This window comes from Ochotona princeps, chromosome 3, assembly GCF_030435755.1.
Source record: "Ochotona princeps isolate mOchPri1 chromosome 3, mOchPri1.hap1, whole genome shotgun sequence".
NCBI lineage: Eukaryota > Metazoa > Chordata > Mammalia > Lagomorpha > Ochotonidae > Ochotona > Ochotona princeps.
Window position 1 is genome coordinate 3,871,309 of NC_080834.1, and position 10,250 is coordinate 3,881,558.

The window sequence follows — 10,250 nt, forward strand, 5'->3', positions numbered from 1 at the left end:
AAGTTGGAACTGATGGAGACTTGGTTTTCACGCGTTCTCACTTTCCTGTCTACTCAACGAACTCTTCCTAAGGCATCTGTCTGAACATGGCATGAAAAATCCAAGCAGAACCAATATTTATATGATGCTGCATTTTCAATAACCAAAAACACACTGGATTTCTGTGTGAGAAAGTAATGGGAAACAAGCAACAGAAACCCTCAAAAGCAAGCAGAAAAGTGAACTGATTGACACAAGCCGGACTGAGACTGGGGAGGGGAAGAGGGAATGCCACTTGGCTACTTGTTTAGGATATATATTTGCTCTGCTTCCCAGAAGGATCTAAGGTGACAAGGAAAACGTTCATTCTTCCACTACCTTATCAACTGAGAACTGACTGGAACGCTTCATGCGTCACAGTATCATAACGCTTCTGAATCAAACTCGTTCAGTTAAAAAAAAGAAAAAAAGCAAGAAAACCATCTGTGGTGTTTTTATTCCACCCGCTGTTGGCAAAGGTGGAAGTGGCGCACATTCCCTGCTAATCACACTCAATTTGACTGCCCTGGGTGTAACTATGAAGTCAAGCACTGGAATCAATTACCATTCACACAGTTGACATAACTGAAGCGGTAACAAGTAAACAGATTTACAAAACCAACATAGTTCAGGCTGGTATTTAAGTCTCCATATAAATCTCAATCCGATGCACAGTTTTAGGTCAGGAAATGCGTGTTGAAGGCCAAAATTCCATTCCCATCTCTGTTCTGCTATGGTTACACCAGGCAAATGATAATTTTAAAATTCCTTGCTATACCCTTAGGTATATTCAAGTAACTTAAGTGTTGAATTACTGCCTACACTCACTGCTTGTTTTCTCCAATTCTATTTCTGTTCTTAGCAAGTCTTGTTTATGGAACTAGATGTTTCAATTTTCATACAACCCCATGCCTACCAGTTCTTAAAACGTACTGGGAAGACACAAACCCCAATCACACTTTTCACTTGCATCCTACACGTGAATGCCAAGTGAATTTAATCAGGCTTCTGGGGAATGAATGCAGTATGATGACTTTAACATACACACATCACAGAGTGACCCCCAAGGCGATGGCACGTTCCAGAACTATCTATTTGGCATTTGGGGAGGCTATCAAGGCACCAGTAAAACAGTTCTCTCAGATTAAACAAAGTCTTCCAATGGACACAGGAACAATTTCTCAGGCCTCAGTAGCACAGATATAAAATGAACTGTAACATTTTTATTCTGCAGAAAACAATAATAATTTTCATCTGAAGTAACCTAGGACTTTACATAACTTTTTAAACTGTATACTACTCTTATTCTTTAAAAAAAAAATTTATTGGAAAGTCAGATACACAGACAAGAGACAGAAAGATCTTCCATCTGCTGATTCACTCCCCAAGTGGCCACAATGGCCGGAGCTGAGTTAATCTGAAGCCAGGAGCCAGGAGTTTCTTCCAGGTCTCCCACAGGGGTGGGTACGGGATCCCAGTGCTTTGGACCATTCTCAATTGCTTTCCCAGGCCACAAGCAGGGAGCTGGATGGGAAGCAGGGTTGCCAGGATTAGAACCGGCACCCATATGGGATCCTGGTGTATGCAAGGCAAGGACTTTCGCCACTATGCTACCATGCCTGGCCCAATTAGTGTTAGTTTTAAATCACTAACACTGGAAACATTCAGTGAGGACCATAGTTTATACACATAACTCTTACAGCAACTGAATGCCTACTACATAGTAAGCGCTCAGTAAATGCAGGGGAGGGTGGCTCACGAGTCAGTATGTAAGAGTGTCCATATCACCTAGTTGGACAATGAGGTGTTCATCTTTTCAAACCATTTGCAAGCATCTTAGGCAAGACAAGTTTCTTTAGATAGTTTCCTCACATGTGAAATGAATAAAATGGCTGCCTAGCCCACAGACCTGAGAACTGCATGCACATGAAATAAAATGATTCAACAGATTGGAAGGTATGCCAAGAACTGTAATTATTATTTGGGTTCTATTAGTTATGCAAGAACAAGTGTATTTAATGGTAGCTAGCTAGGAAAAAAATTATGAAAAAGGAGTTCGTGGAATAAATAAGGAGTCAAAAGATTTCTTCATGGAAGATACATGGTTGTTTCTTCTGTGTTAAGTAGTTCAAACAGTTAAAATCCGCTACACACAGGCCCGGTGTGATAAACCAGTAGTTAAATCCTAGCCTTGTTCGTATCCCATATGAGCACTGGTTCATGTGCCAGCTGCTCTACTTCCCATCCAGCTCCTTGTCTGGGGCCTGGGAAAGCAGCAGAGGATGGCCCAAAGCCTTGGGACCCTACACCTGCATGGGAAACCCAGAAGAAGCTCCTGGCTCCTGGCTTTGGAGTGACTCAGCTCTGGCCATTGCGGCTACTTGGGGTGTGAATCAGCAGACAGCAGATCTTTCTCCCTCTCTCCTTCCTCCTCTGTAAATCTGCTTTTCCAACAAAAATAAATAAATCTTTTTTTAAAAAAATGGCTACACATCTTCAGCTTAAACAGGACTACAACCACCTCTTGTTGAATTCTGCTCCCAGTTCACGTATGGTCTGTCATCTCTGACCCTCCCACATTACACGAAAGGCCACAACATTGTTTCCTAGGTGGACTCTGACACTGAACTTGAATTGCTCAAATGTTTATTCTTCCCAAGCCAGGCTGACGTTGAAAAGATGCAATGGAATTTTAAAGAATTGATTGACTTCAATACTCTTAAAATCTTTGAGGTAAAAACCTTGTTGTTTCCGTAATGATTCATAGCAGGACCACATGCACGGATTACTTCACCGTAAAAGCTGACTCATGGAGTCAGCTCAGCTTTCCATCTCAGAAGAAAACAATTTTCACCAACCTCTGTGTGCCAACCGTTGTTTCAATAACAAAGGCGCCTGCATGACTCATTCGGGCTTTCCATTAGGGAATCGATTTTAAACACACCTCTGTGCCTATCCAATGAGAGTTCCTCCAGTTTGCAGCTGCTATACACAAAGGTTCAGTTGGTTCTACTCAGCTACCCAGACCATCTACAACCCAAGCCATATCCTGAATAGGGCTGTTCATCCAAAGTATTATTTTGCTGCTAATGTTTGTTGTCTTTTTTTTTAAAATTGCATCCCATTTTTAAAAGATTTATTTATTTTTATTGGAAAGGCAGATATACAGAAAGGAAGAGAGACAGAGAGGAAGATCTTCTGTCCGACTGTTCACTCCTCAAGCGGCAGCAACAGTTAGAGCTAGACCAATCTGAAGCCCGGAACCTCTTCTGGGTCTCCCACACGGGTGCAGGATCTCAAGGCTTTGGGCCATCCTCGACTGCTTTCCCAAGCCACAAGCAGGGAGCTGGATGGGAAGTAGAGCAGCTGGGATTAGAACCGGTGCCCATATGGGATCCTGGTGCTTTCAAGACGAGGACTTGAACCACTACACTATCATGCCGGGCCCCATCCCATTTTCAATATTTATCTCTAATTCTACTATGGGGATTATGACAATTATGGAAGAAAATATGAAGGAAAACAGTACTTGTGTATCAAATACTTTGACTTGTCAAAGCTGCCGTGAGTAGTGAAACTGTTATTGGAATGATGATCTTTCTGCCAGAGGTGATTGAAGTCAAGAACGCAAGGTGCCTTGTGGGTTTTCTGTCACCTCTGACCCAGAGACTGAGGACCAGAGGACAGCCCCAGCACATGTCACCTTTAAGTCCCTTCTCAGTGTCGCTTGCTGTGCAGCAGTGAACTGTCCCACACAGGCCGTGCCCCTGTGGGTGGTGATCCAACTGTCCCTACTTGAAAACTCTCAGTGACAGCACACAATGCTCACAGAAGGCCACTCTAAGAGGGGTCCTCTTCTTGCCGCAGCCTAGGCATTGGTGAAAAAGTTACTGATTCTCATTCTTAAGTTAATGAAGGTGACTTCTGCCTTACTCCATTCCTTTTCTTCCAAGCCTGCTCAGTAGCAGGGTGGCCTCCATTTTCCAAGGGATTCCTGAGCTGTCAAACCAGCGTGTGCCTTCTCTACACCGTCCAAGACAGTAGCCACTACCCACAAGTGGCCACTGAGCACTTGAAATGTGGCTAGCAGAATGGCAGCACTCAATTCTCAACTTCTTCGTTCAAATTTACATAGCCTAAGCTGTGTGTTAGACACTGCGGCTGCTCAAGAAATTGCTGTAGAAATGCCGATGTACTCTTAGGAGGGCATGAATCTCAGAGCCCTATCTGCAAGTTGGTTTATTCCACTTCAGAAAAGCCAGTGCGACCAGAAAGTTTGGCTGTAACCACCATGAGCCTTTCTTTAAACATACAGACTTCCCTCAGCCTCCCTTGGACACAGTGATTTGGTGATAAAGCCACCATGCTAGGCCACGCCTTCAGTACGCAAGAGTGGACTGGGAGGCCAGGATACTTAAACAGCATCTTTCTTTGCAACTGCAGGAAATGACGTTTGAGGGCCACTCTGAAACCTTTCCATCACATTAATGTTCTAATAAAAGCATTACTGAATCACCCAGTAAAGATTCCACTCTTGTCTTACTGACTTCAGGACTAAGACAAGAGAATGGATCCGCCCAGCTTTGGCAAGGCCCTCACACATGCCCTGGATGAGGCAGCTCCTGCGCGGAACTGGGGCAAATGGGCTCTCTGCTGCTGCCACTCCGGCCCAACAGAGAAAGAACCTGTTTCAGCATCTCTGTGGCTCACCTCCATCCACTCCGATCTTCTCTTTCCTGGGTACCCTGACATCTTCTCAGCTGCTCTGTTTCCACTCTTCCCTAGAGTCTGTCCTCCACACAGCAACCAACACGATCTTCTGAGATCAGATCATCTATCTCGTCCCTGGCTGGAGATTCTTCAAAGGCTTCCCACTCCAAAGTCAAAATCATCACCCTGACCTCCAGTCCTCCCCTCTTCCTTTTCTAGTTTCTCTTCCCATCCCTGCCCCGTGGCTTATGTTTCCACCACAACAGCTTCCTCCATTTGCTCTTCAGAAAAATCAAACTGCTCCCTGTGCCCCCTCCATGCCTAAATCAAACACGGAGTGGAAGAATTCGAACCACCCCGCCTCATGTTGTCTTTCTCCGAGTGTTAAGGCAGCCGGGTAGATATTAGCCCAAGAGTGTATGTAGGGCCAAAGAAAAGGAGACATTTTAAAGAAAATGAATGTGCTACGATGTTATGTATAACATGTTATGTTATGAATGTTATATGTTGTGTATAAACTAAAATTGAAATGTCAATGAGGTGGTCACAGAAGGTGGCTGGGAACTCGCATTTACTTTTAACATATTGGTTACTCATTACTATGTCAATTAATTCCATAATGATGTAAATTTTTGCTGATGGTATGTTGGAGCTTTCAATGGACTGGGATGATACTCTGCTGGCTCTGTCTTCAGACCAGAGAGGGTATACCTAAGAAGCCGTTGAACTTGACTGGACAGTAAGATGCTGGACTCTATGTTTGGTAAATGCTTGCAATGGGGGAATCTCAACTGAACTTGAGCTGTGGTTATGCAACAAGGTGGAGGAATCCACCATGGTGGGAGGATTTGGGGAGGGGTGGGAAGAACCCAAGTACCTATGAAACTGTGTCACATAATACAATGTAATTAATGAATTAAAAATAATAAAGAAATAAAAAAAAAGAAAGTGAAGGTGCGCACAACGGACTGAGGGGAGCACGACCTGGGTCCTGAAGGCAGGTCCCAGCCTCTGCTCTGCCTCCCAGGGCCCCAGAGTGTCCTCACCTGTCCTCACCAAAAGGACCCCAGGGAATGAGCCAGCTGGCACAAATGGAGGAGTCAGATGAAAAACCTTAATGGCCAGTTCTACCCGGAGGCGTTCACATAAGGAAATTCCATCCCTACAGTAAGTGATCTTGTTTTATTTTACAATCCCACTGGCTGGGTTTCAGCCCTCTCCCTGGAGGCAGCTGAGGCAACTGCCATCTGCCCCTTTGCTCAGCAAGGGATTCCATGCCCTAGTACCCCAGGGAGGCTACAGGGGGAGAAGAAACCAGGGACCCACACTCACATCCACAAAAACCTGTCTGAACACAGACGGGGCTCTGGTATCTTCTGAGCTGCCCGCCTGGTCCAGCAGGTGTAGGAATGTCTGTCTCATCACTTAAATAAGGCTCACACTGCCTTCTCGTGCGTTCAGTCAACGGCCTCACACTTTGCTATTGAAGGTGCAAGCGTTTGTGCTTCAAATCAGTGCTGACCCCAGCCACACAGTTTGAGAGCATTAGAAGGAAGGTCAGCCTGGACCCCGGGAGGCCTGACCCCTGAGCTCACCAGCTCCACCTTCCTGGAGACAGTCTCCAACTTACAGCGCTTCAATTTCAACATGTTTTTTGACTTTCCAGTGGTATGCGAGCAATACACATCAAATACAAACCACATTTCAAACCAGACTAGCAATCTGCAATGCTGGAAGGTGGCAGTGCCAGGCCATCATATGGGAAGCAGCCCAGCCTGCCCAGCGTGGCTCACCTAGGGACGCCTGGCAGGTGAGAGAGCCAGTTATAGTGGACGATATCTTTCATTTACAGTGGGTTTATCAGGATGTAACTGGTCACAAATGGAACAGAATCTATCTAGCCAGTGGAGTACCCCACCCCACACAAAACAAGTAATAATAAAAACGAGACCTTCGTGCCAACCTGGAGACAAAGGCTCCTTTCCCAAGGACAACCTTCATGACACCTCCCCCTCTGGTCAAGGGAGAGGCCAAGCCAACACCGTCCCAGGCATTTCCACTTGTTAGGGACGTGACGCCTCTCAGCTAGTAACTTCACGGGATCGTTTTGAAAGTCCATTTCAATACAATTAAAACACGAATATCCTATGAAAACCAGGCTGCTTTAAAGCCTTCCTTCACTAGTAACAGCATTTATGCTATTTTCCTTTTCTTATGGCATCCTATGGCGCAACATTATACAGTCCGTATGAGCTCAGCAGATGATTAGCACTTTAGAAGAAAGTATCCAGCATATTGAACCCAGCGACCGCAGGGGACTGCTTCCATCCACCTGCCAAACAGCCCTCCCCATCCTCAACAGGCCTTACTGCACATCCAGCTGGGCTTAGCAGCCGAATCATCAGCTTCTGTAGGCCTCCGCTTGCCCATCTGTATGGGTACTAGAACAGCCCTCACTGTCTCCAGAACTCTGGAGGACACAGGAAGATGCTGCCTGGGAACGACTCAGCACAGCGAACACCTCACGCACGTTCAGTGCCAGGGAGCTGTCGTAGGCAGCCGCTTCTTAAAACCCTTAACCCACGGATGGCACAAACTGACAGAAGCCAAGCCAGGTAGGTGTTGACTTTCCAGCAGTCACAACAAAGCACCGCGATGACACAGGAGACAACTCGAAACTCACATGCCTGTGGCTCAGAGAACTCTCCACCTGGCTGATCTTGACTCAGTACATCACTAACCCGCAAGAGCATTTTAGCTGTCCTTGTTTGCTACTGAGTGGCCCTCCCCTCCTACTTATTTTCTCTATTCTTAGATTTCCCTGGTGGAGCAGAGAAGGTGGGGTGCAAAGGTTTCAATCAGGGGACATTAAATCAGCTGGTTTTTCCTCCTTCTTAATGGGTGTCGAGTAGACAAAAATGTTACCTTTGATCTTCTGTTTCCCACTGGGAATTTATGCCAGGATCTGAGCAGAAAATCACTTCTAAAGGTCCTTGCAAAAGGCCTCTGCCCCACAACAGCCTCAATCACCAATCCATAATACTCCTTTGAGCCAAGCTGAGGTTCCAGAAACAGCTTTAAGAATGTTCTTCCAGCATTAATCTTCTGCCCTTTATAATCACTAACTCAGGACACCACTACTAGATCCATTAGCCAAAAAAAAAAAAAAAAGGAAAGAAAAGAAAAAGTTGCCCAAATAGTTGAGGTCCCTCCAACATTTCATTTCCAGGCACTTGCCTCTAGCCTAAATCCTGCAATCCAGGGACAAGGTGGGCAGCCCGCCACCGTTTCCAAGACCCACTTCCAGGAGAATACCTTTTCTAAAAGTGCTTACCGTGATTTTCCAAGTGCATTTGCTATTTGGAGGGTACACTCCGGGAAAACCTTCGCTGCCAATGAATCCAGATTCTCCAGAAAGAATGCCACCACATGAGAAAACAGGTCTGCAGGAACACAAGAGGGAAGGGCGCTCCGCGTTGGAACCGCGCTCCGCGTTGGAAACGCCCTCTCGCCTTCCACTTGAGAAGCGCGTGGTTTATAACCTGGCTCGATGAACGCTCGCGCCAGATGACAGATCTGGTCCTCAGCAGGACTTTACAGGACAGCCTGACAAAACAGTCAGATCAGCTGCCATCTGTCTCCATCGTGCTAATATCACATTATACGCATGCCAGGCGAAGGGCTATGGCTTTGTAAGCAAAAAAACAATTCAGGGATCCAAATTAACCGGGAGGAGGCAGAGAAGGCGGGAGCCAGTTTGGGTGAGAGCGCACGGGGGTTTTAAAGAGAGGCAAGCAATTGGTTCAACAGCCCAAGTTATGAGTTCTGAGATCTGGGGAGATGCTGCAACTTGTCCTTCCTGTTTCTGACCACAGCGGCCCTCGAAAGGGGAGGCTGCGGCGGCGGGACCGAGGTGGGAAAGAAGGCAAAGTTGGCCCTACGGGTGCAGGTGGGGGTTCCCATGGTCCAGGTCCTGGGGGCCACAGCGGTTTGACTTAAAGTGAACTTTCCGGAGCGGCTCCCAGGGCGCTCCCGGGTTCTCCCTTAGGTTTCGGTTTCCGGGCAGAGCCTGGGGGGGCGGGGTGCGGGTAGAGAACAGCGGTAAACAGCAGGCGCTCCTGCGGGCCCTAGCGCTGCCCCCTGCAGCCCCCACGCACCCGTGAGGCGAGGCGCGGCGGTGCCCGCCACGTGGTGGCCTGGCATGCATCAGGCCGCGCCGGGGGCGCACGAGGGAGCCCCGCGAGCATGCGCGCTCCGAGGTGTGCTGGGGTCCCAGGAGGAGCCCACGCCGGGGCGCAGAGGCGTGCACCCCTTGAGGGGAGCGCACCGAGGCACCGGGCGCCCGGCAGCGGCTGGCGGGGCGAGGCTGGCCCGCACGGAGGGCGCGAGCTCGGGCGGGGCGGGATGAGGGGGTCGCGTTACCTCTCCGGGGGCTGCTGTTGCCGGGAGAGCGGCACGGCGGCGGCCAGCAGCAGGCAGAGCGGGGCCCAGGCGCTGGCGCGACTCATGGCCGGTGTAGACGCTCCGGGCTCCACCCCACCGGCGCGCGCGCCGCCACTCACACCGGCATCCACGCGCGCTCGCGCCGGCGCTCCCACCCAACGCCGCCCCGGGGAGCAGCCGAGCGAGCCGAGTGCGCGGCGGGGCCGGCGGGGGCGCTTTTTTAAAGGCGATCCCTGCGCAGGCTGACTCGACGACGCCTAATTTTCCCCTGAGGAGCGGCTCTGGCAGCCCACAGGCCGCTGCTGAATATCCCGTTTGTTCTCTCGGCCGCAGCAGGGGCGGCTCCGAGGCCAGAGTCGCCTCCTCCCCCGGGGCGGGCGCCTCCTGCCCGCGCTCCCGGAGACCCGCGGCCCGGCTCCTGACCCACCCGGGGCTGCGGCGAGAAGGACGCCGAAGGGGACCCCCGGACGGCCCCGGAGGACTGGCTTTTCAGCGGGTTTTGTCCCAGTCATTTGGAGTGAAAATTAATTGGCGCTTGCTGGGCAACCCGGCGTTCCTCCGTTGTCTCAAATGCCCAGCTCCAGGGAAAGAAAAGGAAAACCGCGAGGGGATTCTATAGGGACGTTTAATTCCTCTCTTAAATTTCACTTGCAACGCGCTCACAGTCTCTGTAGCTTCTTGTCTGGTTTTCTCCGTGGGTGAGAAAGAGGACGGAGATGCATTTGCAGGGGAGCGTTTGTGATTGACCATGCTTTGAGGACAGAACCCGAATCATTCATCTCGGCGTCCGTCAGGTCCCACTGCTAACATCTCCGTCATTAGAAGAGCTTTTCCAGGCGTCAGCCTCGGTAGTATTCATGAGCTAAGGTTTAACGAGAAGCTGTTTTTTCTAGGAACAATTCTAGCCTTGTGAAAGCAAGGATTTCCTTCATTTAATTATGGAGGTGGTGGGGGAAGGACCCGTCAACCCTTTATTTTGTTAAGTACTTCCTGAGAGCCAGGGATTAATAAAAGAATACCAAGAACGGAAAAATTCATCGAAATTTTCAATAAACACGCCACCCACGAGAGGTAGAAAC

At 48.9% G+C, this 10,250-nt stretch overlaps 1 protein-coding gene across 1 annotated transcript in view; it reads right to left on the reverse strand.

The window, feature by feature from the left end:
- PCOLCE2 (procollagen C-endopeptidase enhancer 2) overlaps positions 1 to 9,333 on the reverse strand; it is a 50,161-nt gene extending 40,828 nt beyond the window's left edge. Inside the window, exons 1-2 of the mRNA XM_058661403.1 lie at positions 9,151 to 9,333; positions 8,063 to 8,171 (exon numbers count right to left, since the gene is read on the reverse strand). Coding sequence (XP_058517386.1) covers positions 8,063 to 8,171; positions 9,151 to 9,236 — 195 coding nt within the window. The 5' untranslated portion in view covers positions 9,237 to 9,333. The remainder of the gene's footprint in view (positions 1 to 8,062; positions 8,172 to 9,150) is intronic.
- Between the last annotated feature and the right edge of the window lie 917 nt (positions 9,334 to 10,250).